This window comes from Manduca sexta, chromosome 27 (assembly GCF_014839805.1).
Source record: "Manduca sexta isolate Smith_Timp_Sample1 chromosome 27, JHU_Msex_v1.0, whole genome shotgun sequence".
Taxonomy (NCBI): Eukaryota; Metazoa; Arthropoda; class Insecta; order Lepidoptera; family Sphingidae; genus Manduca; species Manduca sexta.
The window spans coordinates 12288772-12316203 of record NC_051141.1 but is presented as its reverse complement, the minus strand read 5'-3'; the positions used below and the strand labels follow the sequence as shown (position 1 = coordinate 12316203).

Below are 27432 nucleotides of genomic sequence, written 5' to 3'. Positions count from 1 at the left end.
CTCTATGAAATAATCTGACTACATAAGTGAATTCTTGATAGGAAAATGTTTCTTCCTTTTTTCACTCAAATCACATGATTTTCTATGATAACGTACTTAATGGGTCGGAGTGATTATTATTTATTTCGAAAAGGATGGCTTCCATGTGGGTTACCATTTATAATGGAGGAATGCGTGCCTAAAATACCAGATTATCCAGAAAAATGCCAGTGTGAACTTAAAAGTGTAGGTACTAAAAATAAGTAAAGCAATCCCCAACACAAAAAAACCTCTAAAAATAATATGAGTGTTTGTTCTTTAACTTTATTATAAGTACTTAATTTATAATTAACTTATTAGAAGGTTTTTTTTTGTCTCGGTAGTTATTAACATATCTTCTTAATTTTTATTTCAAACTTCATAAATTTCTACTTTCTCCACTATGGCCTTCGATCATTATTTATCTAACACCTACTCATTGATACCATTCTTATGAGCCCTTTGCTCTATCTACTGTAAGTTGCTAAGGAGTTGGGTATCCCACAGACTGCATGATGCTGTGGATTCCGGGCTGATACCGAATAGAAAAACCCAATATCACTTCACTTTTTACCCAAGTATTCAAAAAAATGATTCAAATCTGTAGTGAAGCAAAAGTTTTTATTTTATTATCTTTATCTATACTATTATGATTTACACGACTTGAGTGAAGTGCTCAAATGATTGAGCATGAGAAACCGTTGCGTTTCCCTTGTTTGGCGGGCTACCGGAGCGCGGTATCATCGGCCTGTACTTTTTATGGATGATAGTAACCATACAGTAATTGTGCATACGAAATTATATGTAGAAAAGATGCATAATTTTTTCATTGCTGCTCTACAAACTTACTTAAAGCATGTTGCGTGAAGTCATTCTCAATTTTACCTGCGCCCCTTTAGAGGAGTGTAGCAGTGAGACGATTCGCGTTTCAAAAATATTACTTTTAAGAAATATTTTTCCATAAAAAATTAATATCCAATGGACACATTTTAATCAAACCTAAAAGTTTTTAATAATATAATATTTAACACGCAAATTATTCACGGGATACCTGTTTGTTATGATTTGTTATGGTTATGGTTGTTGGCTCCTTTTCCCGCACTAGTCCGTAAAGTAGTCGGGCCATTGTGTATGATTTTTTATGTTATCTATCTTTGTTATGCGTACGGCGCAAGTTCTCAAAACCTAAATACGAGTTTTAATATCTTTCGACCATAGTGAGCCTGAACGCGATTAGCACATGTAGGACTTCTCAAAGAATAATCTAATTTACATCGGAAAAGACTTTTTAAGTCAGGGTGAAGTGAGAATGTTCTAAGATTTTATTCAAAAGAGTATTTTGATTTCAAAGTTTATGTATGTATTGTTATGAATATTTTACGTCGGAGCGTGTAGTTACGTCACGGCAGTCTCGGATGAAACTCGTTGGCCGTAATTAGCCGTCGTGGTTAGGGAATTATTAATAAGCCGTGTTTATTGTAGTAACTTGATAGCTTAGTGTTTGTATCAGCTTCAGATGAATATTGTTGTGAATACTTGAACATGCCTTTTTAATGTTTGTGTTATGTTTTGTTTGTCGCAAGTTGTTGGGCAGTAACACGATCCTACATGTACATACATAGATTTTGGCAAACCATTCAGAATTCTATAGGGATTATATATAAATATACACAATCATCATAATAGCGCAACCGCCGGCTATACGTCGAGAATGAATATCTATGATATAGCTACTTACAGCACAGATATGTATAGACATATCATATGGGAATAGTCCCAGGCAACTCACTATCTATAGAAATGTACGATGTCTCAGGGTTGTGTTTCAAAATCCGTAACGTGCCCGGGGTGCCAATTTCCGTGCCGGAAATTTAGTCACCTGCAGCTATCTACACTGCAATATTCTGAGTTTATCAAATTTCAGCCTAAGACCCTGCCACTGGGTTCCTACAAGCTTTGGCTGCTACATTCAATTTTAATCAAACTGAAAACTAACATTCGATCTATTTCCGGGGATAAAAATGTCACGAGAGTATATAGCCGGGTCACTGTCTATTGTTTGTTAAAACAAAACAAAAGTTTAAGGTCATTTAAAAACAAATATCCGAACATTTTCTCTAACTTTCACCTCTAGAATAAACAGTTATAGTCCATAATCCAGATTTAAAACATAGGCCTTAGTACATCTAGTAATAAAAACTCACATTGTAATATTTTTAAATCATGTTTTATGAATGCAAATGAATGTCACTCAGCTAAATAGACGTTGGCGTGCTCAGTTGGCGTGAGTGACGTATGTATATCCCAGAACGTGCATGTCAGTTATTTGACAAGGAAGTATCAAAGAGTTTTTATATTATTCAGAGCGGACATTGGGGATATTGTCATACAACTACTTTGCGCTCACATGACGGTTACTCAACGTATCGAGAAATAGCAAAACGCTAATGTAAAATAATTTTCATTTTTTCCATATTGTGATTTGCAAGTTTTTAATGCGCATTTTAGCATATTATACAGATATTTCAAATAAGACAATGACTTCTTAGGTACTCATTTGTAATTAATAACTTTTGGAGCACTGAGTTCCGATATCCGGTCTATAACTAACTATACTGTTTGATGTCGTTAAGTATTATAATAGTTCGTGGCGCGAAATATGCACTGAATATATTATTAAAATTGCAATGGATTGGCGGGTATTACCGCATCTTCAGCGCTGTTGTCACTTCATCGCAATAATATTATTTTTTCGAACTTCCCCGTTTTGCGTAATACTGTTGTGACGTTCTTTATCTTTCAGATATCTTTATTTATTTACATTAATATTTTATGTTAGTTCATTTAATCGTGTGTAACTATGTAAGGTTATCCCAATTTCACAAAAAATTGCCTCATCTAATTGATATTTAGTAGCATTCAAACGACATGTCGCCTGTTACATGAAGCCGTGTCGCTGCTAGTGGCAAATGGCACCTCTTTGGCTGAGATTGGGATCGGTTTACAAGCAATACTGCCGAAAGATGGTGTCACAGTTTGAAACGAGAGTATTTACATTACATTATCTTTCATTTCGTCGAAATGTACATAAATGTGAATACATTTAAGTATTAATTGAATAATTAGTTATAGGCTGTTGGTTAATAAAGTTAATTCTCGGAATAGTTTCGTTTGCGCTACCATGTACACGTGTAGATTCTTATTTCAATATCAATTTTAGACTTTAACTTAGATTTCAAGGCAAGGTTACGCAAATAATTAATTTATCGTTAGATAGATCTGTTATGAACATTGGTTCATAACAGATCTAAAGTCTAATTTATTGAAATATGACACCAAAATGTTGTAATGCTTATAAAATAAGTCAATTTAGTGTTAAGTGGAATTATTTTCCTAGAATACATCATATATGTAATAATGTAATAGGGTAATATAATATTTAAGATTGATATTTCTTGAGTTTGTATTTATTTTGTTATAGAATATTATGTTTACAAAAGTTATACTTAGTTTACGGCATTAGGCGCCGAATAGATGCAGTTAACTACTTATACGATAATTATGAAACAATTGGCACTAAAGTGCTATCAATATTTAGTAACCACACCACGTTTTCGGTCTAATATTAATATATTATTTCCACAACTATGGACAATGACAAATATTGTGGAATGATAATTTATGAAGTCATTTTATTGCGAAACGATTACAGTCGTCTACTATAAGAGGAGATTAAATTGGTAATCATTCTAATATAAAGAATTTATCCGCATTACACATATCAATATTTCTGTACACGGTTGTTTTAGCCCACCTATTCAAATTAAGCCTCGCTCATCCACGTTTAGCCGAAATCTAGAGTTGTCCAACAAATAGAGAATTTAAGGTCACGTGTTTTACTTCCGGTAATTCGACCGATAGAAGTTGCGATATTTGTGATGAGTAGAACTGAGGATTACCTCAGTACTCATCACAAATATCAAATCAAAACTATTAACTTTAATAAATGAAAGACGCGCAGCCGGTGATAACCTGTATAAACGCGACATTTGAGGCGGTAATCAACAGGGGCCTTATTCTCTATCGCGCACGTTATTTTAACAGTGCGTAACAAGCACGTAACACAACGCGTCATGTTTAGGACTATAGATATTTGTCTTACAGAATACCATTCCACGCACATTTCTCGAAGATAACATGACACGGCCGCGTTACGCGGTTACACTATCATACAGAATAATGGCCCTGTTAATGTGAAGTTTTTATAGGATCTCTTTGAAACTGATATTTGTTAATAATTGCGTAACTGTAATCAGTTTTGTGAAATTTTTTCTAATTATTTATTCATAGAAGATGAAAATTGATGAATTATTGTTACTATAGTTTTGAGGAATGACATTACTTGCTATAGTATGTGGTATCAAATGTCGGTAAAACAATAATGAGAATCATAACAAAAATATAAATAGTTTATCTTTATGATATTTGTTATCCTTTTCTATGTTATTGGTGTTATACCCGACGTGAAATAGACGCGCAGAGTAGAATGACCGCGCATAAAAAATGGTAGTGATTAGATTCGGCGAACGATAACTTTGGTCAAATTGATGCCATGCTTTATGAACAGTCAAGAATTTTTTGGAGAACCGATTATGATTAGACAGACATCTACCATTGGCGTCTAATCACACAGCTATACGGACATAATCAGGTGCGTATCTACCGCCGAATCAGCCTTATCAGTGATACAGGGCCTACAAGTTTTGGGGCCCTTCTTAGCCCATACCTGCATTAAACGAAGCAGGCGCCCAAAAGTTTGCACTGCCCTGAAGTGCCCCCAACAAATTTGGATATAGGTCCCTTCTATGGCAAACTACGCTAATGAACATAATGGTCACATAATTGCTGAAGTAGTGAACTGAAAAAGTGCAAGATTTTAATAATATTTCCGATATACATTATAACAGACTTCACACTTTGCTTTAACAGTTATGACAGTAGATTTAGCTTCTATACCTCAACAATCAGACATATAGGTTATTTGAATGATAAAGTCCTCCAATATATGTATTAATTTTTATAGCGATAACAGCAAGTAGAGGAAATCATTATTGTAAGTGAAGTTAAAAAAAAATTAAAAATAAATATATATATAGTCTTCCGCTTACTTTCGACGCCATTAGTAAATCCTTTAAATAGCTTCGGTACTAGCGTTTTATACACATTACACACTTTTACTGTAATGCTGTGAGTCTGTATGTAAGATTATTGGGTGAGGGGAGTAGATATCGGCAAATATTAGCCTTCAAATTGATTTTTACTCATCATGTATACTCTCATGACGAGAATACTTTAATAGACGGTGCGGACGTCAGGGTCCATCGTTTACGATAATTTTATCTTATAGTAAGCAGGTTTCATAGGTTACTATTTGTTTTTCGGATGAAACTGTTGTCAAGAATATAATGAATAAGAATATAATGAATAATACAAGGGTTTGTATTATAATGATTTAGGGGCGTTTCTTTATTATACAGCGTAATATAAGATGATGGTTTATCTAAGCTAAAATTTTATGAACGTTTTATGTGAAACGCTATAAAATATTAATGGGAATGTTTGATAACTAAGTTAATATTACAAAACATTATGGCTACAATATGCTGTATACCTACTGATTTTGCTTATTATAATAACCCCGCTAACAATAACGAAGTATAATTTATTCGCGTAATGTTATAGACAAAATTTTTAGATATGTATGTTGCTTTTTAAATGTATTACTTTTAAATATAATTAATGACATGAAAGTCATATTGGCAAATTATATTGTCAAAAAGGAGAAATTACACAAAGTTTAAACTAATTATGTGTTAGAATTCTTTGAAAGATGCTGCCAAGATACAGAAATTAGAATCGAATACAATAAACAATACAAGTGCGCGTATCACACAATACGAAGCAATCAACACGCCACACAGAGCCAGCACCCGTATCGGCGTACGGAAACAACAACGCATTTACCTATAGAGGCTACATATAAATAAAACATTCGTATATAAGCGGTGCCCTGTTAGCGCAAAACACGCATTAACTGCCATTGGACAATGCGTTAGATGCCGTGCGCCGTGTTGAGTCTTCGCTTTATTGGTACGTACCAGGTTGACTCCAGACGGTTGCCACGTCGAGTTTGAAGTTTCCAAGTAGCTTGTTGGCGCGAAGTATGTTGCGCGAGTGCAGCACCTGCAACAATTAGTGTCATGTGCAAGCGACGTCCGCGTGTCTCAAGCGACGTAAGGCATTATTAACCACCTATCTCTGCTATGCTGTTAGGCCACCCATAAATAGATAAAGACGATTTACAGCACTTTTAAGACCTTAAACTGGGGCTGTTTTTTACGAAGTGTACAATTTTCATAACAAAAGAAAGAATATTTAATTTTCTCTTGGTACGTGTACTAAACTTCCGAAATGGCTGGGGCCATTCTTCTGTGCCAGTTAAACAATGTCTATTAACTCATTACGGTTAAAATTTATTCATTAAGACGAGATTTATTTAAAGTGGTGTCGAGGAAACGGAAAGTGAAGGCAATTGCGAAAGATAATTAAATAATGTTTCAGTGTTATTTTTCCGTGGAACTTAGGTGTCTTAAGATTCCAGATCGCTAGATAAACAAAAGGCATTAAGGAGAGCTTTAAAACCAGCATAGACAGCAGCTAGTTTACCTCGTTATTTGTTAAAATAATTTCCAGTAAATTTTAAACAGACCATACTTTTATGGCATCGTAGACCGTGCAGCCTTGCAGGCAGTTCTACAAAACTTTCATATTTAATTAAACCAAAAAGTACAGGTTTTTACCGCAGTCCAGTTTGCAGATATCAAATTAAGCAACTGATACCGAGTCGGTCGAATATAATTTTATGTAAACAAAAGAGGGAAAATAATTGTTGAATGTCCGCATCAATTTCAGTTCTGTATTTGCTCAACAATGATTTCTGGGCTAAAGTGTTACATATTTCAGCCGCGCACTGTATTGTGCATTCTGCTGATTTTACGTTTTATGCCTACATTTCTTGTTATTTGAAACGCTGTTGCAACGCAACAGGCTACGAGCAGGCTGTTACACTAAAAGCTACGTGTTCATTTGCTGTCTCAAAACAAATATTTGTGTATATGACAGGCTTTTTTTGTTGTTTGGTGTTGCGTAGGCGTTGTCAAAGTTCCCAAGTTAAAAGAACCTGGACATTCAGGTCAACCGTACCATCTACGAAGGTTACACAAGTTTTTAACACTACTTTACGCTTAGTGTAGGTACTATGGTTTTTTTAATACTGTGGTGAAGTTATGACGTAATTAAATGAAATTACAAAAAGTTGGTAATTGCGGTCCGCAATTTGCTCGTTTCTTTTATGGTTGTAAAATATGTTTTAGCTACTTATCTTAAAGGTGAACACAGGCGGTAAAACCACATTCTTAACTCACTCGGTTGAAAACAAATATTAAGCGCGCTCGGTGATAAGTCCAAGTCAGTGTCCAGAATATATTATGTAGGATACATGCACCATCGTACTTTACTTTGAAAATAATAAATTATGTTTGAACCTACCTGAATTTCATGTAGGAAATATTCGTATCCTTTGAGACTATTATTTTATAAAGCGATGCAAATCTCTTATCCCGTTTAGTTTTAACCGCCAGGCCCCTGGTCCACATAATACTTGTACTTAGGTTTAGGTATTCGACATGACTGATCAAAGTCGGCTTTTACCGTTTGAGTCACTACTGTTTGTTTGTAGATTGTCATGAAATATTTTTTTTTTGGTTAACTGCCGTGGTTATCACCGGGGGTACCCTGCTAACGGTGTACAAGCGATCCCCCGGCTTAGCAACCACGGCAGCCCCATGATGAGTTGGTGGCCCTACCGCTATCACTGGAGGCTCGGTAGCCTCCAGCTAGACGGTCTTAGGGCCCGGGAGTAAAAAGGGATGGGATAGAGAGAAGGAAGAGAAGAGGAAGGAATAGGAGTTTTTAGGATGGTTGAAAGGAAGGGAAGGGAAATGTTCACGAACCTTTAGACAGACCACAATGTGAATTTAGCAACCAAGAGGCATACGCACGAGCTCTGCGCCTAGGGTCGCGGCAAATGTGCCCCCGTGCATGGGCGTGCATTTGGTGTGGAGACCAAACGCACACAATTGCCTCGGGGGGGTACGTTCAAAGTTAGGTATTAATGAATATTATAAATAATATTGAATATCGGATCAAAGTAGAACAAACATCCTACTTGTATTATTCTTACGACATATAAATATTTAGCGTACATTGTTCTACACGAACGCAATAAAAGTTTTAGAAAAAATATTATTTAGTATTTACTTGTTATAAACGAAAAAACCGCAAAATTACCATAAAACATTAATTTCCATGAAAAAAAAGCAATTCCAGTGACCGAACTGAAAAAACATTGCCCCTGATTAATTTACGAACCACACATTGAAATTCACAAAAAATGATTACGAATTGATCTTATACTTAAAACAAAAAGGGCGATGTTAAGGGTTTGGGGCAAAACGGTTAATAAAGTGACCCACCGGTTTCTATTAACAAACTCAAAGTTATTAATGCATGACTCAAACACGTCATCAACGTTTAAGTCGAGTTGTTTGATTAAAGGGAGGGTAGGTCGTTTGCGGTCGCGATTTACTCACGAGTTAAGTTCCATTGTTCCTATTTGAGCATGCCTTTTTATTCCGTGAGCTAATTAAGTAATTATACAGTTCGTTAACAAATAAAATCTCCGGTTTGTGTGTTGTTTGTTATTCGCGAGTACAATACAGAATGTATGTTCGACTAACACTGTTAACTTACACATCTTTGACCGAGCGATTCTATTTATTTATTAGTGTTTGAGTTTAAATTGTTCTTGATAGAACTAATTGTAGTGAACAATAATAAGAGATTTAGGTACGACCTACCACGCTAATTAAATGGAATTGTTTGAATAATTTGTTATTGACTCGTAAATTATAATTTGTGGGTAGGGCTCGGTGTCAATTGTCTCTGCCATGTATTTATCGGTTTGTTAACCGTTAATAGAATCGTATTAGTGTATGGAGTTGTATATTAGGCTTTTATTTTTGATGCTTTAAAATAAATAAATCCTAAACCTGTGTCATTTCTGACATGTAGATCAGCCAAAGATGAACTGACACGATGAAACTGCAAACCGGACAATGGTTAATATTTCTATATCGATAAGGTATATATTATAGATCTACCAAATGTCAGAAAAGGAATGACTGGTAATTAACTTTATATTTTTATCATCCCTTTACGAGTGTTAATAATTATTTTAAGACAAAGTTTTGTCACAAAGGCAATAACGGGTACAAAATTTGTGTTTTTGCGGATCTTAACTTTACAGAAGTAGTTCGGCAAACTGCGGTTCAGGCGATGTGGTAAGATTAACGTGACCATTTTTTTTGCGTCTAAAAACGGGACATCGGTTTATTTACGTCCAGTATAGGTTCTCAATGGTAAAAACACAGCAAATGTTTTTTAGAAAGTTTGTACTTCGGTGGTCGAGCGATCCACGGATGAAAATTCGGAAAATCGCGTTTTCCCGAACAACTATTAATATAAAATTAAGAAGCAAAACCTGATTTAAATACAAACTTTCATACAAATCCGTTTCGCTGTTATTGCGTTTATTTCTGACAAACATCCAAACATACAAACGTCCTAACATCCAAACCTTTTTACAAACTTTCGCATTTATAATATTATTAAAATAAGATATAGAAAATATAATATAAGATACAAATGTTCAGTTATATTTTTTTTTGTCTGAAGTACAAATAAAAAATGTTTCAATACAGCTGATGACGATTTTAAGTAACAATAAAACTATTGGCACTTTTTTATATTGACTTTAGGTATCAACATCGCTTTCAGAACTGGAATCTGTAACTGACTTTTTTCAAATGTCCACATTTTATTCATTAAAGAAAAGATTCGTAGGCGTTGTAGTCAAGTAGCAGCCTGATCGGCTCTTAAATTTTCGCACGGTTTCGAAAAACGGGACAATTTTGTGTCGCCTGCGTTTTTCGTGGGGACAACGGGACAGGTTACCGAAAAAAGGGACGGTCCCGTTCAAAACGGGTCGTCTGGTCACGTTAGGTGTGATGATTATGATAACAATACTATTTAGAACAGGTTGATTTGGAAATCTTTAGGCGAGGAATATATTCAGTAGGGGATTTGATCTCTTTCTGAAGAATATGTTTATTTAAAATAAGTTCATACCATTTATTTTGTATTTGTGTATGTACTTCGCTTGATGTAATTATTATGGGGTTTATTAACATCTTCTATGACCGAAAGGTTTTATAAAATGGAGGAAATGATAAAAATCCTAAATAAGTGTAATGACTAGGCAAATAAAAATTGGTAATACTGAGTCGACGCATGTTCTGAGCACCAAAGTATCTTCATATATTATCTTCATATATTAGTCATTACCACATAGAGTACACGGACGTTCGTAGCATTTTCAAATATAATGTTTGTATCCGCAGAATCGTAGTCGTCGTGCAGAATATATAACCGATGTTAATTATTTCACAACAATAAGATCCTTGTCGTATGTTCCTTTGTTGTTATCCCTTAAATGCCATAATCGTGAATATCTTGCGATGTGTTTACAGCAATCCTTACCATTACTACTTAGGGCTTTGGAACGATTGTCCTGTTGTTTATAATTACTATTGTGATGAGGTAGTATATTAATATATTGATTAACACGTTCACTGCGGAACAGGCCTATATCAGCCTGCCGCGGTACTTCAGCTGGTGCGGACGAAGAAAACTATTTCACTCTCACTAGTGTGGAACGATTATCTCAGGTGTTTGTAAGAGTTCGACAAAGACAAATATATATTTCAGATTGTGGTCCAAAATTGTAGGTATTCTCCCATCAAAACATTACGTAGGCCCTTTTCGGCCTACCACGCACCGACTGGTAAATACATCCGGTCAGTGCGGCAGTAGGCCTATTTCGGCCCGCCCGTCCCAACAGGCAACCAGCGACCCAATGCCGCACAGAGCGCACGTCTCGTCAGTTAGTGTTGAGCTATCTAGCTGATCTAACGTAGCGTTCGTTCGATAAATTCAACCATGGCAAACAATGAAAGAAAAATAAAAAAATATAATTCAAAGCGTTCTATCTTAACTTTTTAAATTCATTTGAGAACCTATTTATTATTTCCCAACAGTGAGTCCTGTGGTAGAACTGATAATAATATGGTAAACAAATCTCACGGAATTAAAAAAAACATTTCAGAAAATCAAGAACAACCTAAGGACAATGATCACGTCCTTGAGATGAGCGCTAAACGATGAAATTGTGCAGGGTGCTACGAGAGATTGCGGAGAACCTTTAATAGTACCGAAGCCAAAAAAAACCTTAAAAAAATAAAAAAATATCGCAGAAAATGCAACCAAAAACTTTGCGTGACATGTTTTAAAGACAAGCATAAGTAAATAATAAACTTTTTTCATTCCTTCTACGATAATTCTATTTTATTTTCGATATACTCTTACTTTGGTCTGTACCTTCACTACTAAAAATACTTTCTAGTGCGTTTCAGGTCGATATCGGCCTGCCGCTTACCCTCGTTTATTTCTTATTTTCAGTTTGGGAGATCCCAAGGCGAATCGAACCTAAGGAAGTTGGGTTCAAGGTCCTTCTAACAGTATTAAAAAAAATACTTTACGTCATGTTTTCACAAAGTTGTAGCATTTTGTTAGGTCTTAATTTAAAATTATTAATATTACTAAATTGTAATTTAGTATTGTCAGCATATATTTAAAATATAAAATACTCGCAATACCGAAGCTGTTATTTAAAAAGTGTAACGTTGCAAGGCACTTGGTCGGGAGCCTTTGTTAGAGACGGGCGGTTGAAAGTGGTGACTAGCTGGAAGATTGAACATCTAAGTGCCTTGGCAGTAATATAAGGTAAATTAAGAAAATATTCTGTTAATCTAAAAAAATCTAGTACTTAGGCATTCTTTTATTTATTCCTCTATGAACGTTATGGATTTAAAATAAAACAGTTGATAATTATATTTGTAGCATGTGTTATTTGTGAGGTGTTTAACGTATAGTTGTCCTAATGTGTTCATGAGAATACTGGCTTATATCTATCTATTAGGCACGGCCTAATTGAAGGAAGATCGAGGTCTGTTTTAGCTATATTGTAGGGTAATACAACAATTTTAATCTAACCTAGTGTTGGTGGGTCAAGAAAGACTTGCCACGCACTGACGGATATATCGTTGAGGGCGCATTTCGATCCGCCGCAGCACCAGATGAAGGTTTACGATTTTACTTGCCGCAGCCAAGGTGTTAATATTGGCTCACAAATATAACTTTGTATAATAAAGTGGCATCCAACTTGCAGTCCGATCACGTAGTCTATCTAGCGTACGCTCTTACTTCAATAGAACTTTTGAGAACTTCGTTCGTCATTCGAAGCTTCGTGAAAAGTCGAGAATGCCTTTCCCGAGCAGAAGTTCTGGTAACAGTCGTGGTTAAGGTCAGGCTATTGACAAACAACTTCAGTTCGCTACATCGGAGTCGGGATGTAAAATTGTGTATCATATCATTATAATAATTTATTTTTGCAAGTTAACACTTTTATAATTATATCAGCTATAAGCTAATATAGATTAACTTATTAGTATTCCCATATCGCAAAAGGAACCCTTATAGGATCACTTTGTTCTCCGTCTCTCTGTCTGTTAAGACCCGTTTTCTCAGGAACGCGTCGAAGTATCAAATTCATATAAAATTCTCTGGTCTATGGTCTCTTTCAGCTATGAATAAATCGAACTTGTAAACCAATTCGATCAACATACAGCAGGTTATGTCCTATATTTAGCGATTTTACAAGGAAATCAAAACCTACAGGATACTTCCTGTTAACCTATAATCATTAAATTTGGCAAAAAGCAATGTCTCTCCGCACACGCAAAGGAAAAATCTGATGACAGTAAATATTTTTAATTTATTTTATTTTATTTAGCAAACCAACAGTATAAATTACATGAATGTATTATGTAATAAAACGGTTTACGATTACAAACTTATTATTTGCGGTTGATGCAATAACCGCTTCTAGGGCAAAGTTAAGATTGTCAAGTTTGAACTTACATATTATATTGATTGACTCCATCCTAACCGAATTTCAAGCACAGCGGCAAATCTCAACGGAGATCAGCCAAAAACGAAGGAGGTATTATAGTACACAATACACAGGTGCACTCTCTGTCCCTCTACTCTTATAGTACGGTGAGACGACAGACCGACATGACCGGAAACAGATCAGGCGCACGACCAGGACAGGGTTTACGTGATTTCCAAGGCAAAGGGGTACCACACCGCTAACTTCCTGCCTCCGAGCTGCGACTGAGTAATTTTTTAAGATGGAGAAAAAACCAGTCACAATTATTTTGGCCCGGCAAGGGGTTTAAACCCAGGACCCTCCCCGCCCAAGGCAATTCTTGTGCGCTTGGTCTCCACACCAAATGCACGCCCATGTACGGGGGCACATTTGCTGCGACCCTAGGCGCACTGCTCGTTCGTATGCTTCTTTGCTAAGTTCACATTGAGGTCTGTCTAAGGGTTCGTGAACATTTCCCTTCTCTTCCTTCCAACCATCCTAAAAACTCCTATTCCTTCCCTCTATCCCCTCCCTTCTTCCTCCCGGGCCCTAAGACCGTCTAGCTGGAGGCTACCGAGCCTCCAGTGATAGCGGTAGGGCCCACCAACTCATCATGGGGCTGCCGTAGTTGCTAAGCCGGGGGATCGCTTGTACACCGTTAGCAGGGTATCCCCGATGATAACCACGGCAGTTCCACAAAAAAAAAACCCAGGACCTCAACGTAGTAGTCGTACTCGTGTCGTGTTTAATTACAACTACGCCTCTGAGGCAGTCTGTTTTATTACATATATATTGAGATACGTTACCCTGTACCCAGAAGTTTGTACGGAAACCTCGGTGGGCAAGTCCAACTCGCACTTGTACTGTTTCCTATTCTAAGATGTATATTAATATGCAATTATAAAGTATGTACTCTATAAAAGCTGCCTTGGATGTAATTATAGTTAATGAGGTTGTTTTCACAACTGTGGTTAACAATCAATACTCATTTCGTTTGGAACTTAAGGGAGGTATGTATAATATGTGTAGTCATTTAGCATGTTAGTAATAATAAGATCGGATTTTGATATATGTAGTTCTTTGGATTATGAGCGCTATTTCACTGATTTTCCATATTAACAGTGTAATCTATTTAATTACACGGTTTGTTGCATCTAAATAAGTTATTTTGTCCCTACACTATTTTTCTCTGTTCGCTTTGCCTGCTAGTTGGTCCTAAGTGGAATAATGTTAAAATAACATTGTATATTACGACTTAGTTTATGTAAACGGGTTATAAGCGCTTTATATATATTATGGCTAAATAATATTTTAGTTTTTTTTTATAACGCTATGCAGTACTGAAAATATGATACGTAAGATTCCATAGAAATCATGTAACTTCAATAATGATAATAATATAATTTTTTTTCATCACAGTTCGACTTTAACTGATTAGTTTTTATTGTGTACACCAGTTCGCTTTCCGCATCGGTCTCCAGGCATTTAAGCTTATCAGACGTCCATAATTTTGTAAACGAATATCTAATTGAATTTTATTTATTGGATTTCAAAAAACAATGTAACTTTTTGTCCTCTTACATTGAATTTTATCACCACTGGTTCATTATTTTTACATTAATCTAATTTATTTATTTATTTGTAATAAGCTACACCAACAGCACTACATATTACATTAATCAATATTATAAAAACAATAAGGTACAGCATCTGATGTGTGTGTTACTAATAGGTGAACACAGCATTTACTACTAACAATATGTTGAATTAAAATCTAAAACATAATAATAGGAAGTAGAAAAGAAAATTATAAAGTACTAAAAAATATTCAATCAATGAGTAACGATTATATACTAAACAATTTGTCTGTATAACGCTATTGTAAACAATGTGTAATTGCATACAATTGGCAACAGAAAAGGTTATTGAGAATATCTTGTTGACAAAATTTATAAAAAGTTACATGTTTAATTTTTGAGATATTCCAGCAGTCTTTCTTTGAACACTTTTACAGAATCATTAAATATATCAATATCCACTTTAGTGCCAACTTTATTATATAAAGCACATATTCTAGTTATTGGAGCATTTAGACCTAAGTTAGTTCTGAAAGAAGGTGTTTTAAAAATACTAGTTATGGGCGTCTGGGTTTGTTGTAAGGAACTGCTATACTGATGTTTTCGAGGAGTTTATTGCATGTAACTTTATTATTAACTAACTTATACAGGAATGACAAGTCCAGAAGCTTTCGATAAATATCTAAATCTAATTGGTTACACGTAACGACAGATATCAGTTATGTTTAGATTAAAAAACATTATATTTAGATCAGCAATGTTTAGATATAATTAAAACATTGGTTGCTGCTTTGGATAGCAAAAGTGTCTCGGTATTCCTTTATACAAACAAACGTGTGCTCACTTTTATAACTATCACTACCCGCAACGGCTCCAAGAAAAACAAACCTAAATTACATTAATATTTAATATAAACGTTATTAAAGAAAAACATTTGCAAAACCAATATTACTGTAGACACAGTCTACAGCTACAACCTTTCAACACGAAAGGAAAATATTTCAATATTCATAGACAAATATAAATATAATACATCTGCATATGCGGTGCAAACAGCATTCGCTTTGCACGGATAAATATTAAATCATACCTCGCTGTTGAAATAATTAATACTGAGCTTCAACTTACCGCTAAAGTGATGATCTTATCGAAGAGTATGATTGGCGGCATGTGGAAATCAAAGACGAAGTACTGAAAAAGATTATTCGAGTTATTTTCTGAGTGACATTTTGAAATTTCCGTGACTCAGTCGTATTTTTTATTTGGTATTATAATATATTAATTGGACTTTATAGATTGTTGTGTATATAATTTTTGTATGTCGTATAAATCTGTGTTTCTCGGCTACTAGACGCGCGCATTAAATATGCATGCATCACTACAAAATTTTGATCACAGATAGTGCCGTAAAGTGGGTCAGTGCATCGCTGTGATGTAACTTTCACTCGTTCATGAACACAAATGACTGTGCAACACTACCTGAACCGTAAATGTTCCAACATACATATATGCAGAAAATGCTAAAAGCAGGTATTATAAGTATAACCTTGTCTAGCATTCCGAACGCCAATGACACCTTACCTCATTGTAATAAGGACAGTTGGTACTCTCCTTAACACTGGTGTACTTGCGAATTTCGCCGACCTGCACGCAGACCACCGGGTCCATGTTCAGGCCGGCCAATTGGCGCGCCTCGATGATGGTAATGCACACTTGGAAATCAGCTGCTTTTAATGCGGTTGGACAAGCCGTATCAATGATGTTGCGCCTGAAAATACAATATCAGCTTTAATATCGGTAGAGTCGAAATCGCAAATAATATCGCTATTCGCAACCAATGCAATAAAATAAAAAGTATTATAATAAATATAATCAAAATTAAAGTATCATAATATTGGTCCGGTCAAGTTAACTCGAAAAATAATAAAAAGCTTATAAAAATTCGCATAAAGCTGAAAATCAGTACTAATGTTGGAAACACTATTAAAAACAACATGTGATAGTTCTTATTTTTCCTATGTGCCGAAAAAAAACATTTAAGTTTCCTAAGTATGAGTTTCTATCATTCTTCAATAAAACGGTTAGTTTTATCATAAAAATAGGTGAGACAAAATTGAAAAACATACAATATGAATCATCATTTTTGAGTTATAGCGATATAAAAGTTGAAAGAGTCGGGTTCTCCGTAATATGAGGTTGAATTATTATAGGAATCACTATGGAAAATATTCCGACAAAAATATTTCTATTGCTTAATAACCTTTTAGCACAATGCACGTAGATTGTCTTTCCTTTAATCTTACTTACATTTTGCAAATAAATTATTTTACCCACCCTCAAAAAACTACTTTATTGCACCCACAAATAAATCATTATAGTCAAATTTTTGTAGTAAGGTCCAGCTCCATACTAGGGACAATATTTCTATAGTGATTCCAAAAGATTTTTGGTTCAACCCAAAGACATAAAACAGCTACTTATAGACCGGACATCATAACCAAATTATGCTCTAAAAGTTAGTGACAATTGAATAATAAGTCGTTCTTATTTGAAATCTCCGTGTGACAAGATGTCACAGCGTCCTTAGATATTAATTAACATAATAACAGATACAAATGTGCATTAAGAACGTAAAAATCACGAAATGGAAAAATATTAAGTATTTTTTATTTCAGGATACATTGAGTAACTGTAGCATGAGGGAATAATTTTTGTTCGACAGTCTTCCCAATGTTCGATCTACATTGTAATCTTAGAACACTTTAGTTCATTATTTTCCTCAGCATTATTCTGAGATCTGTGAGGTCTTTTTGTAGTATTGTAATGCTTTTTGATTCAATCTCACACTAGAGAAAAGCTTCATGTGAATTTTTATAAGATTGAATGTCGATTTTGACCGAACTATATAATAAAAAAATACACACTAGCTACTGAAAATTATAATCTATAAAATATGTTATCATGAGCTCGTTGTGCTAAATTAATTATTTTTCGATAATTTGTAGTTCATTCTATTCAGTATTCATTTACAAAAATACATAAAATTGATTATAAATAATCTTATTCTTAATTATTCAGAGACCCACGGCCCAAAGCGATTTAAAATGTAATTCAAGTTCAGCAATTATCTATGGTTTCAGCGTGAATAAACTCTATTGTTATACCTAAAGATGCATACTAGAGCAATCGTTTAACAATATATTAAAAGGAATTAATCAGCATAGCAATCTTTTAGTTGTAGACTAAACATCTATATAAAACGGCAGTCAGTAAATTCCATTATTAAATGACACTAAAGTAATATTTACAACAAGCATAGTTTGACTAATATTTACAATACCACCTATATTGACAAATTAATAATGTTTTTAGGACCTGCAGACTAAACGAGTATTTTTACAGAGAAATTACTATTACGTATTTGTTATTATAAAATAACCGGATTCCGAAAGTTTAAGTGCGATATTATTGTAAGTACATACCTATATAGTTTATTTTTAAAAGTAAATACTTCCTACCACACTCAGAGATGTCACTTTTTAACCGACTTCATTTTATTTAAATGATCACTTGATAGTTTTTTTATTTGCTTTTTTTTTTCTTCTAAATACAGCAAAAATGTAGTAAAAAGAAGTTATGAGAAAAAAAGTAAGAGTAATGAAAAAAAAATAATTCACTGACCTTTTTATAGAAATAATAAAATAAAAAAAAATACTAATGATCAATAACGTGCGCACTATTTTTAGGCCTGCAATGAAGAGAAATTTTTGTCTCCCCTTTTTAAGTAGCGTAATATCGTATTTAGCAATTAGTAGTTGAACTCTGTAAGTAAATTGCTAAGAGTATTTGAAATATAAGCTAAATTATAGTCCAGGCCTTTAAACTTTGGATAAAACCTAAACAAAAATAAAGTTCTGTGGAATGGTCATCGTGTTTAATGATATAGAAGTAATTCACATATTATTTTAACTTTTGCTTTTCAATGGATTTGAAATGGGCACGATTGGGATTAAAAATAATTTTCCCCCATCAAATTTTGTTTAACATTATCCAAAGTCCACCGTCTGAGACTATTTTTATTTCTAGAATTTATAAATCTAAATATTATATCAATTTTTGTGAAATTTGATCTAATATAATGAAATGGTACTATAAATTATCGTTTTATTTAGTGGCTATAAAAATTTTGGAAATATTGCTGCTAATTTTTTAAAAATATGTGCACGAGTGATCAAAGCATTTGTTAAAGAAGCAACTGTATGAAATGTATAAGTCTGTCATAAAATGTCTTGTTGAATTGTGCATTATTACGTCTGTTCTTGGTTCACATAGTTTATAGATTATAAATAAAGCATGTATAACAACAATAACTGTTTAAATTATAAAATAAATATAATATAACGTAAAAAAGGCTAACCTACCAACTACAGTTATGTTGTGGCCGAACAACCATCGGCGTGGGAAAACGCATCAGTGCTCAGCTTTCCCACCTTATTTACACCAGGTATCCAAAAGAAAGAAAATAACCTGGTCATTATTTACTGTCTATATAAATTATTTTAATTGTATTATATTATTGTATGCTTATTTATTTTGTAGAAGTAAACAAGATATGATTTATTTTTTAAATGTTGTCTGTTTTCTGAGTTGAAGTTAAATTGGCATGTTTGGATATATACAATTGGAAGCATGATTCGCACATTCCATAAAAACTAAAATTAGATCATTAAAATTCCTTGCGGTAAGCTAGAAAAGCAGGCAGCATAAGGCAGAGTGAAGAGAGAGGCAAGTGGAATTAATAATAAGAAATAATCTACGACCACAGAGTGTAGCATTTTAAGCTAGCAATTTGATTCGCTTCCTTTTCGAAGAGACGTGCAAACTGTTAAAAAAGGAGAGAAAAAGAAATACAAGGAATCTTTAAACTAAAATAATTATTTAAAAAAGCTTTTTGGATAATTTTACGATGCAAATTCTATGTCTATGGGGATGCATACTTTACGAAAAAAGAAGGTTAGAAAGGAAAAAAAAACGGAGAATTATATCAATACTTACATTTTCTTCATGCGCGGTGTATCTGTGGGAGACTTATTGCGCACCGGAATATCTTCCGAGGAATCAGAACTAGCCTGGCTTGGGGGGCGGTCAGGCTCCGAGGAAGGTCCAGCCGCTTCCAAGAGCCCTTGTTCCTCATCCCCACTGCTGTCAATTCCACGATGACGACGGAGCCAGCCTAAGCTACGCACGCTCTTAAAAGTCGGACGAGAACTTCTAGGCTCATGCACAGCAGCTTTATCGCCGCCCATGGAGAATCCACGCCTACGGATAGCATTTAATATAAATTCAAGTGTTGAATAGATATGGCTTAAGATATCGGACTCTCGTGAAGTTGTGTGTTTGTTTTAATAATAGTTATGTGACGAAAGGAGCTAGATTTGGAAAAGGATTAAGCGCCATTCAGCCTGTTCACCGTCCTATAGAATTAATCGTGTCACCACGGAAATTCAATTCAATCTATAACCTTCAATTCCTAAGCAAATAAGGCATCTATGTGAGCATAGATTAGAGTCTGTGTTGTGTATTTGGTCGGTTTATACATAATATGAACTGTAGAACATTAGAACCGGTATATTTGTCATGCTAACATGTCGGTTCTCTACATCATGCGTTATTATATACACGAATTATTGTTTAATTACTGTTTTAGGATCGCAATGTACAAATTACACTAAACCTTCTGGTTACTATGAAGTGTAAATACAATTTTGACCAACGATAGCATTAGACGTTGCATTTTTCGATACAATTATACTCGATTTCCATTTACCAGCTTACGTATTGTTTATTATTTTATCATTCATTTCAATAATCGTAATTTTTTTATTAGTGTAACTCTCAAGTAATACGACGCAAGCAAGAAAATACAAGATGATATTAAGTAAAACCTGAAGCCTCTGAAATAAATTACAAGAATACGTTAGTTTTTAAAAAAATATGTATACACAACTATACTTTATACATATAAACCGATCAAATAAACAAGTCAGACTCTAATCTGTGCTCCTAATGAAAACTAAAGTCGTCATAATAATATTTCTATAGCGAGTAGCATTTACTAAGAAGTTCTAAAATAGGCCATTACAGTCTATAGTGCGGTGCAGTACGAAATTTGATGCAACGATACTTTATGCATACTATTCCTTTTGTTGCAATAATCACTTGGTTTCTTGATACGTTGTTTGCCAACCATCGGAATCCACTTTACTAATATAATAATTATATACCGTGTTTACTCATACTAAGATTTCGTAATGAACACAATACTTTTAGAATGGTAAAAATTGTGTTTTTTTGGTATAAGTGAGTGTACAATGAAATTGGGAGAATATATTAATTAAATTATTAAAATTGAAATAAACTGATTTGCAGAACCACCGCAGACAGTAAATACTTGATAATAAACTAATTATTTGAATCCACAACTGTGATCAACTTAACCCCTGAATAAATTCTAAAATATAAATGGTTCGAATGACTGACATGCTATCTTTTGAATTTATTATGTTGGAAAATTACCGAAATACTTCTAACTTATCGAATATTCTCTAATGTTTCAAATAACTACAAGTACAAGGTACTCTGAGCTGGTCCTGTTGTTATTATTTATGAATAGTGACTGCCTGGCGAAATACATAAAGCTTATTTACTGTCATAAAAAGGCAATTTTTCATCCTAAAAATAAACAAGCCTCGTTCGTACACTGTTCGCAAAGGCGAGATACCCTCTGAATTAGCAATGAGTGTAGAGTTTTAACGAAGTGCTTTGATATAGAATAGACGGCTTGGGTATAATGTTGAATATCTAGAATTGCTTTCATCAAAGTAGCAATTTTAGGCGATTTTTTTCTTATTTGATTATCCTTACAAATATTGGATAGGTTTTAATAAACAAGCTTCTGTATTAGTAAAACAGTATGAAGAGCTATTAGTACGCCATTACATTTTGTTGATTTTTTTTTGCCATTTTCTGATAGGTAAAAATAACTCATAAATTAAAAATTTTCAAAACTGTAATGACATGAAATGCCTGTTCTACTATTATTTTAAATTCTTATGGATTCTAATCATTCTCAAACAATCAGTTACAAATAAATAAAACTTGTGTCCTACCTTAGCAATTTCTTTCCTGCTATCTTTAATTTACGAGCCCTCGATTCATCAGCTGGCTCAATATCGACCACAACCTCACGGTCCTCTGCATGGTCCGCTCCAGACTCGCGATATTCTTCTCGATGTAAGTCAACGCGTTTTCTTCATCGCCATCAGACGGAGGGGCGGAGCTGTGAGCGGAACCATGAACAGATCCATGAGCTGACCCATGAGCTGAGCTGTGAGCCGAGCCGTGAGCGGAACCGTGAGCAGAAGTATGGACAGAGGCATGGGTCGAATGTACAGGGGCATGAGACGAGCCAGGAGAAGCACCGTGCACCGCGGGCTGCACCGAGTCGCGGTGGGAGCGGCTGCAAGATGGAGCGTCGATGATGTACCCTGATTCGTCGGTTGGCAATAACTCCTTGTACTTCGGAGCCGTGTAGAACACGTCCATCTCAACAAACACCTAAAAATAAAAACGTAAGTTAGGAGAATAATATTAAACTATGGATTCATGTACGAGTGACCTTCTCAGTGGTCTTGTTTTATTCGTGCTCGGTGTAATTATGTATCGCTGTCCAGCCAACTTTACGTAATAATTAAACCTACACAGGCATGCCACCGACCCTACAATAAATCAAGCTGCTGGTTATGACTTAGGTTGGGTCGATTAGGAATAAATTGTATTTATTTTGTATCAGTTATTTCATAGTGTTTAAAAATCTTTATTGAAAATAATGGTGTATTATGTCGTGAATATTTATTTTACAATACCTATAAATTCCTAGGTGTGTTAATTTATCTTTTCTTACCCCTGGTTATGTAATTTATAGATGATCGACTATGGTTAAAAGTGAATAATTGCACTTAAATATCCTATTAATACGTACTTAAAATGTGCCAATGTTGTTACCTCTGATGTTAAACAGCTCTTAGTCAAACTCTTCGTACTAACTGGACGCAACTTGTTCGATAAACTATTCAATATAAATAACATTTAAATCTAGTGAGGTTAAAATATCTTATATAACATCATCCAAATAAAACAATTTATACAATTATCTATCCCTGTAATTATAAAGTACATTGATACTGATTAATTTCCGCAAACAAATCTTGAAGGTCTGTTTCAAAAGTTTCAAGCAAATTTGACAGTAATTATCGTATGAAACAGCCATACACAGATAACTAACTTTTGCTCGTGGCTTCGCCTGCGTGTAGGAGTTTTTCGGGATGCATTTTTTCCGATTAATATGATATGTATCAACACAAAATCTTTATAAATTGTAGCGTATGTGTTATTCTGATGTATAACCAATATAACTGTTAAGTTTCACCGAAATCCGTTCAGTAGTTTTTTCGTGAAAGAGGAACAAACATACATACATCCATGTACCCATCCTCACAAACTTTCGCATTTTTAATATAAGTAGTATAGTAGGCTCCTACATTTATTACCATTTATTTGGGGGCATATATTAGAGTGTAACTTTCGTATTTAGCTAGCTTAAACATTTATGTGACGAATACATTTACTCAGGTTGTGAAACGTGTCCTAAACATACTGTAAGGAAATCGAGTATACACCTGTTGTGTGATCGCTTGCATTTACAACTTAAATACACAAGATCGTCGGGGCCGGAGATTCAGATGGTCTCATAGCTCGACCGCAACAGACTTTGGCGCGGTAAATATTTGAGTACGTCATTATTTTGCCATGTAAATTTGGTATTACGTTGAAGAACGTATGAATATTATATGTATAACATCATAAAAATCTATGAATCTTTGGGTATAATAGGGAAACAGATAATGTAAGTAACAGCTTATTATCATTAAAATAGAATCCTCTATTTACAACGCGTATATTATTATATATATATATTGTAAAGGAATGTATTTATATTTATAAATCATATGCGAAATTTATTTATCTGATTATGTTTTATTTATTTAGGATCATAAACAGCTGTAAAACAAAATTTAGAAATAATCCCGATATTGGTGTACATATCATTTAACTCAGTTTCATTTTTTGCTTATTGCAGTGCTGAGGACGGGCCTCCTCTACTACTGAGAGGATTTAGACCTTAGTCCACCACGCTGGCCTAGTGCGGATTGGTAGACTTCACACACCTTCGAAATTCCTATAGAGAACTTCTCAGATGTGCAGGTTTCCTCACGATGTTTTCCTTCACCGTTAAAGCGAACGATAAATTCACAAAGAATCCACACATGTTTTTTTTTTAAAAAGTCAGATTTGTGTGCCCTGGAATTTGAACCTGCGGACATTCGTCTTGGCAGTCCGTTCCACACCCAACTAGGCTATCGCTGCTATCGAGTATAGATATGTCTCCAAATAAATGTTAATAAAATGAGAACTATATTTATTAACCGTTTAATATAATATTTTTTTAATAAAATTTACTTGAAACAGTTTAATCACTCGGATAATGTTGTTTATCTTCCTATTAGTGAGTACGGAGTACATTTCTTAATATCCGACCAGTAACCACTGATCTGGTTCCTCTGAAATTGCTGAGATTGGGCACCTCAATGTATAGTTTATTAGTCAGTATATTACCCCATTCTAATATTATCGGGTACAGACAATGACTAAGATATTAAACTAAATCCCACGCAATAAAAATAAAATAACCCACATACAGCAATTGTTCCAGTCCACATTACGGTGTCATTATCCGGAATGATGTATAATATATATACGTATACTCTGTATGAAACTCCATGTCGCAAAGTACCTGAATAGTAACGGGTTCATCAAGTCTGGACTCCAGTGGTTTGAGTTAACCGCATTAGTCGCCAGCAAAAACCATTTTGTAGCTACAAAAGGCATCTCGATGTATCCGATAACTCAATGTCATCCTTAAATTAACGTGTGCACTATGTAGCAACTTAAATGCAAATGGAAAGCGAGCCTTGTACACAAGGTCTGAGAGAAAGTGGGTCATGAGTCTTCAGCCGTTGTATACATTATTACAGTTTTCATTTCAGCCCAATATTAGATTTTAAAACGGCGATTTCAATGCTGTCAAAGCTTTGTGATACTTTTCTGAATATTCAACTCGTGTGTCACGCGTGAATCGTTATAAATTGTTATTTACTGCATCTAAAACCAATCACAATTTTATTGAATAGTTTTGGGCACTCGGGTCAAAATTGACTCCGTCTATGTGAATTTGATTCTAAAAAAAATTGGGGATTATAAGAAATAGTAATTACTAATTAAACTCTAAAGTGTGTTATTATTTTAGATTTGAAGAGTTAATTTGCTTCTTTGTAATTGTTCATCATGATAAAAATACCTAACATGTTTGTCGTTCTTCCCACTATTTTTCATTTTAATGATATTTAAGTAATAATTATGGTATCTTAAACTTTCGTTATTTGAAAGACTTTTTTAAAAGGAAAAAAGGTTAATCAGAGTTCTCTAACACAAGCAATCTTAAGCATTAATGCAGATTATAGTAAAAAAAAATAAATAATTACAAGTTGCTTTTGTGTCTTTACAGTGTAGATTAATTTAGATTATATAGGTATTCCATGAGAACAGTCAAGGTATACATTAGGAATATTATGCGAGTATTTATTATGTAATGTAATTAACAGCCTAGATGCTATTCATTTGTGATATTATGCGAGTCGTCTTAGGAAAATTTTCGCTGTATTAATTATAATAACACAATTTTTTAGAATCAAACGTTATCGAATATAAATTTTACCGCAAAATAAAATATCGTAACATTTGAAAAATAAAAATGCGTTATTAAATCGCAGATCGGGTACAATGTCTGGTATCGGATTTTGCGGTGTTAGGAACAGTAAGTAATATCTTTACAATATTACTCAGTAGGGTTATCTACTAAAATGAGAGTACCAAGCCAAGGGCAATTTATGTGCAATTGTTACACGCGGAATAGAATAAATTTCAAAAATCCGATAGCCGTCGACAGCGACGTACGTTCTACTATTATTTTTATTATGCATTACTTTTCTTTGCGTTTAGCCATATAAAATGTGACTACCTACAATTTATTACATTTAATATTCTACCAAAAATTAAAGTTATTGTTAGCGCAAAAGCGACCTAAATTAAATTGACATCGATCGACTCGACATTATCAACCACTTTTATAAACAAGATTTTAAAAACCTCTTACAACAGCGTGCTATGCTAGCTTATGAGATTAGATTATGTTTGTATTGTATCCGGATTATGTCATTTTTGTTTAAATGACGGCCTCACTTCATACAAGTACAAGACAATTCAAGTCACTCGTTTCTTAATCTGCTGTCAAGTATATTTCAATTTTCCACTAGGTACGTGTAACGTTTTAGCTAAGGTCAGACTTGTATACGCTTTATATAGTTTTACAATTAAGGATAACGATTGCTTTTGGCGTCTATTTTCGACACAAGGATGAACCCGATAAGCTATTCCGGTGACGTCGCTTTCGCAACAAAACTTTTACAGTACATCGGCTCTGGCATTGTAAAATATTTAGTTTGTGCTTCTATTCGTGCTTTTACAGCTGTTAAAGACCTAAACAAACACTGCTACACTACACACCCTTTACTGCGCAAAAGGCCATAAAAATAATTATCTGCCCTTAGATAAAATGATTTGTGGGATAAAGTAACTCAAACAAATAGAAATTACAAGTGTATTAATAAAACAAATAAATCATTAGACATAGAATCATTATTGAAATAATTGAAGGATAAATTTGTAAACTAATGAATTTCCAAATAACAGTTTTATTAATGACAAGCTTTTGCTCCCGGCTTAAAGTCAAACTTGAAATTATCTCCATACCAAATTTCATTGAAATCCGTTGGGTAGTTTTTGAGTTTATCGCGTTCAGACAGGCAGACTGATGCGACGGGGGACATTGTCTTATAATATATTTTGCTCGCGACTTCGCCCGCGTAAAGGACTTTTTGGGATAAAAATCCCGCTTTATATTCTCCCGGGATAGAAAGTAGCCTATGGCCTTCCCAGGGTCTCAAATTATCTCCGTTCCAAATTTTATCGAAATCCGTTGGGTATTTTTCAGGTAATAGGGTTGTAGATTATAGAAAACAGGGTTCTTTGAGAAACTATAAAAAACGTAATAATCTAAATGGGCTACCATGTTCCCGTCATAAACATAACATTACATCTTATACCAATAAATTTTCACAGCCATATATGTACCTCCGGCACCTTATATTATTATTCTCTCGGTGATCTGTGACTGTGTCCTTGATGCTGTTGATTGATATTGATTTTGTATGAGAAGTAAACTAAAGTAAAACCAGCTTATAATTATAAATAATAATGTTTAATAGGCCGTTGGGGTAAAATGGGAAGCTGTGATAGCGTGTTTGCGACTTTTTTCAAGAATTCTACAGGAATTATCATATTAAAGTCATTCACTAGACTATATTTTATTAA

General features: G+C 34.2%; 2 protein-coding genes across 2 annotated transcripts in view; both read right to left on the bottom strand.

The window, feature by feature from the left end:
* Positions 1–22070, bottom strand: part of LOC115445035 (otoferlin) — a 38920-nt gene extending 16850 nt beyond the window's left edge. Inside the window, exons 1-5 of the mRNA XM_030171114.2 lie at positions 21993–22070; positions 19879–20142; positions 16405–16591; positions 15952–16014; positions 6177–6261 (exon numbers count right to left, since the gene is read on the bottom strand). Coding sequence (XP_030026974.2) covers positions 6177–6261; positions 15952–16014; positions 16405–16591; positions 19879–20129 — 586 coding nt within the window. The 5' untranslated portion in view covers positions 20130–20142; positions 21993–22070. The remainder of the gene's footprint in view (positions 1–6176; positions 6262–15951; positions 16015–16404; positions 16592–19878; positions 20143–21992) is intronic.
* LOC119190893 (otoferlin-like) overlaps positions 22018–27432 on the bottom strand; it is an 87105-nt gene continuing 81690 nt past the window's right edge. Inside the window, exon 4 of the mRNA XM_037444161.1 lies at positions 22018–22440. Within this exon, the coding sequence (XP_037300058.1) occupies positions 22018–22440 (423 nt within the window). The remainder of the gene's footprint in view (positions 22441–27432) is intronic.